Raw genomic sequence first — 3,428 nt, forward strand, 5'->3', positions numbered from 1 at the left:
AATAATCCGTTGATCATAACTTGTTGTTCTAAAACTCACATTTACTTAAATTTCTTTAAAAATGAAGTAATTACTTGCGTAACATTTATTTAATATCCGTAGGATTTATTTAAGATGTAAAAATGAATACATTTATTTTTCGCAAGAACAGCGGAGAGAATGAAAAGAATCCTTGTAAACCATAACCATTTACATCAAAGTAACGCAGGTTTCCCTATTTTTATACTTGGGATGAATTTCGGCATCGGTCGGGTGTTCACACTAGACGACGGCGATGCGCGGCGATGCGCGGCGCACCGCCGAAATATTCCCAACCTGGAACTCGCGAAAAATTGCCGCGGTCCGCCGCGGTCCGCCGCCGTCTAGTGTGAACACCTATATGGATAACTGTATGAGCGAAAATTTCGCCGCCGTCCGCCGCCGTCCGCCGCGGTCTAGTCGGCGTCAGCCTTTATACGTACCCTCAAGTGTTCGAGAACAAGTGACTACGAAAACTTGGTGCTTATTGTGATATGTCTAGGAAGAGTTCACAGTTTAGAAATACAAAAATACAAAAATGAAAACACGGATTCACGGATTTTATTTCTTTATTGTACCATCGATTCGAGGAATGCATGGTGTACTTATGTGTACGCATCATTTTCTACGATCAACTGATTCGTAATAAGCCGACGACAACGTGATGTTAACGTTCGACAATAATTGGCGAAATATTGCACTGACATGATATCCTCAGATCTGACAATAACTGCACTTAACTCCGTTACGAATGGGAGTACAAACGATGAATCAATCAAACTCTGGTTAATGAATCTAGTTATAAGTAGTGTATATCCTTATACGTATAATTCCACTGTGCAAGACTTCAATGTTCAGCCTACCAGGCATAAGAAATACCAACTGGGCTGGTGTAGCTCATATGCGAAACGGAGACCGCTGGGGAATATGATACTCCAAGAAGACCTGGACCACCCGCAGACGATCCGGCCTGCGAATAACGGTTCGACGAAGGGTGAGAGTAGGTGGGTGCTGCTCCGTGCGAATAGCTGGAACCTCCTTGTCCTGCATATTCTGACGTAGCGTAATGATAAACAGGTAGAGAATTATGGCTGTAAACGGCTCCCGTTGACTGGCCGTAAACGGGAGTAGGCTGAACATAAGCGGTGGTGGAATGTCCGTAAACAGGCGTCGATTGTTGGTAGGACGAGGATGCCGAGTGTTCGTATCTGTTTCCAGGGTGGTTGTTGTAGCCAGGCGTTGGTGTGTACGTTACGACCTGTTGCTCTTGGGAGCCTTGGCCGTTGTTGTAGTTGCCCGTCGAATATGATCCAGGATTTGTTACACGGACATCGGTCTTTCCTTGACTCGAGTACTGGCCGGAACTTATCTGCACCGCCTTCTCCTGGCTTGCGCTGAGCTGACCCTGCAGGTTCTCATGACCCCTCAGGATACTTTCCGTCTGGGATGTCGCCCCCTGCGAACTTCCTCCTCCGCCGGAAGGGTAATGCACTTCCTGCGTGCCGTATTGCGTCGTTGATGCACCGTAACCATGCCCCATTGGGTTATGAATATACGAACAATTAACGACAGCAAGGGCACAGGCCAGGACCACGAACTGATTGAAAAATAAAAATAATAATACGTTAGAAATGATTTGTTAACAACGCAGTTGACTGGATTTTGGGCGAAGGAATGATAGGTATAATATTTGACAGACATAGCTGCGACTGAAAAATTTTCCGCATGTGAAAAAAAAAATTAATCAAGCTTGAAGTTTACGAACGAATCGTGCAGTACGAAGCTTGTACTTCGAGAATTTCGGACCATCTTTGAAAGCGTTTCTACGATTTTATAAATCCAAAATAACTTGATGTGTGTGAATGAAAAAATTCCGAAGCTGGTACGTCGAAATTCCCTAGACGGACTCGACGAAATATTGGAAAATAGATAGTTTAGTGTATTTGATTCAATGCGTGTTCAATAATGGTATTGAAAAAGACGTTCGAGAAAATAAGTAAAAGTTATCACTGCTGTTATTATAATCTCACACCTTGAAAGCCATTTCGCTACCGTTTGTCGTGCGTTTATTACCGAACCTTTGTTTGCGAATGCTGAAGTTGGGATACGTGGCGTCTTTTATAGGCGCCTCGTCGAAATGGCAAACAATTGTTTGAGAATAATGGAGGGGTGTAATCGTGGCCTCAGGGCATATTTGCCCTACGCTCTGCCCGAGGACTCGAATTCGAGGTTCAATTACTTCGGTTATACCGTATACCGTAGATCGGCAAGGGATCCGATTTCGCACTGACCTTAGCGGCGACGATCCTCTACCCAGAGAACCAGAAACGTTAGCTAGCAGATAATCGAAATTTCACACAACCCTGCCTGTGTAGTTGCGTTCAATTACCATATTGATACGCATACTAGATTACCAGATATTTCTTATTACCAGGTATCCAATAATGAGAATCTCACGGACTGTGGTCAGACGTAGAGATGTGAGCCAAGATGTCGGTTCATCGTTATTATTACGACTACAGTTGCTGTTGTGATTATTGATATTATTTTTGACGTCTGTATTTGAATCCTGTCATCAAAGATCGGTATCCACATGCTCATTCGGTTGAAGGTATCAGATGTATGGGATAGATAATGCTTGCAACTCGAACAGCGAACAGAATACCTTCATCTGTTGCTTAATAATTAATCGATGATACTTTGAAATTGCAATACCCCTATTGTTATTCCATTTGCATGGATTATTGTTATATCAGTTCAAAGATGAGGGGATTTTATCTCGGTGTTAGTCGTTTAGTATGGGTCTCGTTTCGATATGTTTTTTACAGAAAACGGCCAGTTATCCGCAGATAAAAAACGCTTTGCTTTATGTTCCACAATTGTTGTAATTCAACATTGTATTATTTTATATTCTTGAAAAAGAACCCCTCTTCACGAAGGGCATTTACGTTCAGTTGTTCAAGAAAAAATTAAAAAAGGTGTTTGAGCAATCGCAACCCTTAAAATTGATCTCAAACCGTTTTGCGCGTTGAACTAACCGAGAATATACTAATCCTTAGAATTTCAGTATCAAAAGTTACGGTTAGGGCATTTAAAATTGTTGCTTTTATTCATTATTATATGGATCTCACTATCCCAACTGAAGTCATCGTTTTTAAAGTAACATCTACATCTTTGGAGTGTAAATAAATGAGAAATTGGACTATTCGTAGCAAGTACATAAAATCAAAATACCTTTAAATAATTTACTCATACAGTTGTTTATTGAATATGACGTAATTGTAATTGTGTTGAGTACATTAATTATACCATTATATGCCCCCCATTTTTGGGACCATCAAGAAGTGCGAAAAGCAAAGAAAGATTAGTACACTTTTCCCTATCCCAGTAAGCACTTTTGAAATGTACGT

The 3,428-nt window shown here is 41.3% G+C and overlaps 1 protein-coding gene across 1 annotated transcript; it reads right to left on the reverse strand.

Annotated features, from left to right (window-relative positions):
- Positions 1-569: 569 nt before the first annotated feature.
- On the reverse strand, positions 570-2,133 carry LOC124304142 (uncharacterized). The gene is made up of 2 exons (XM_046762220.1): positions 2,051-2,133; positions 570-1,615 (listed from the first exon to the last, which is right to left on the reverse strand). Exons 1-2 carry the CDS (start codon positions 2,060-2,062, stop codon positions 878-880), a joined length of 750 nt encoding a protein of 249 aa, XP_046618176.1. The 5' UTR covers positions 2,063-2,133; the 3' UTR covers positions 570-877.
- Positions 2,134-3,428: the final 1,295 nt, after the last annotated feature.

The sequence above is a fragment of the Neodiprion virginianus genome, chromosome 4 (genome assembly GCF_021901495.1).
Source record: "Neodiprion virginianus isolate iyNeoVirg1 chromosome 4, iyNeoVirg1.1, whole genome shotgun sequence".
In the NCBI taxonomy this organism is placed as follows: Eukaryota; Metazoa; Arthropoda; class Insecta; order Hymenoptera; family Diprionidae; genus Neodiprion; species Neodiprion virginianus.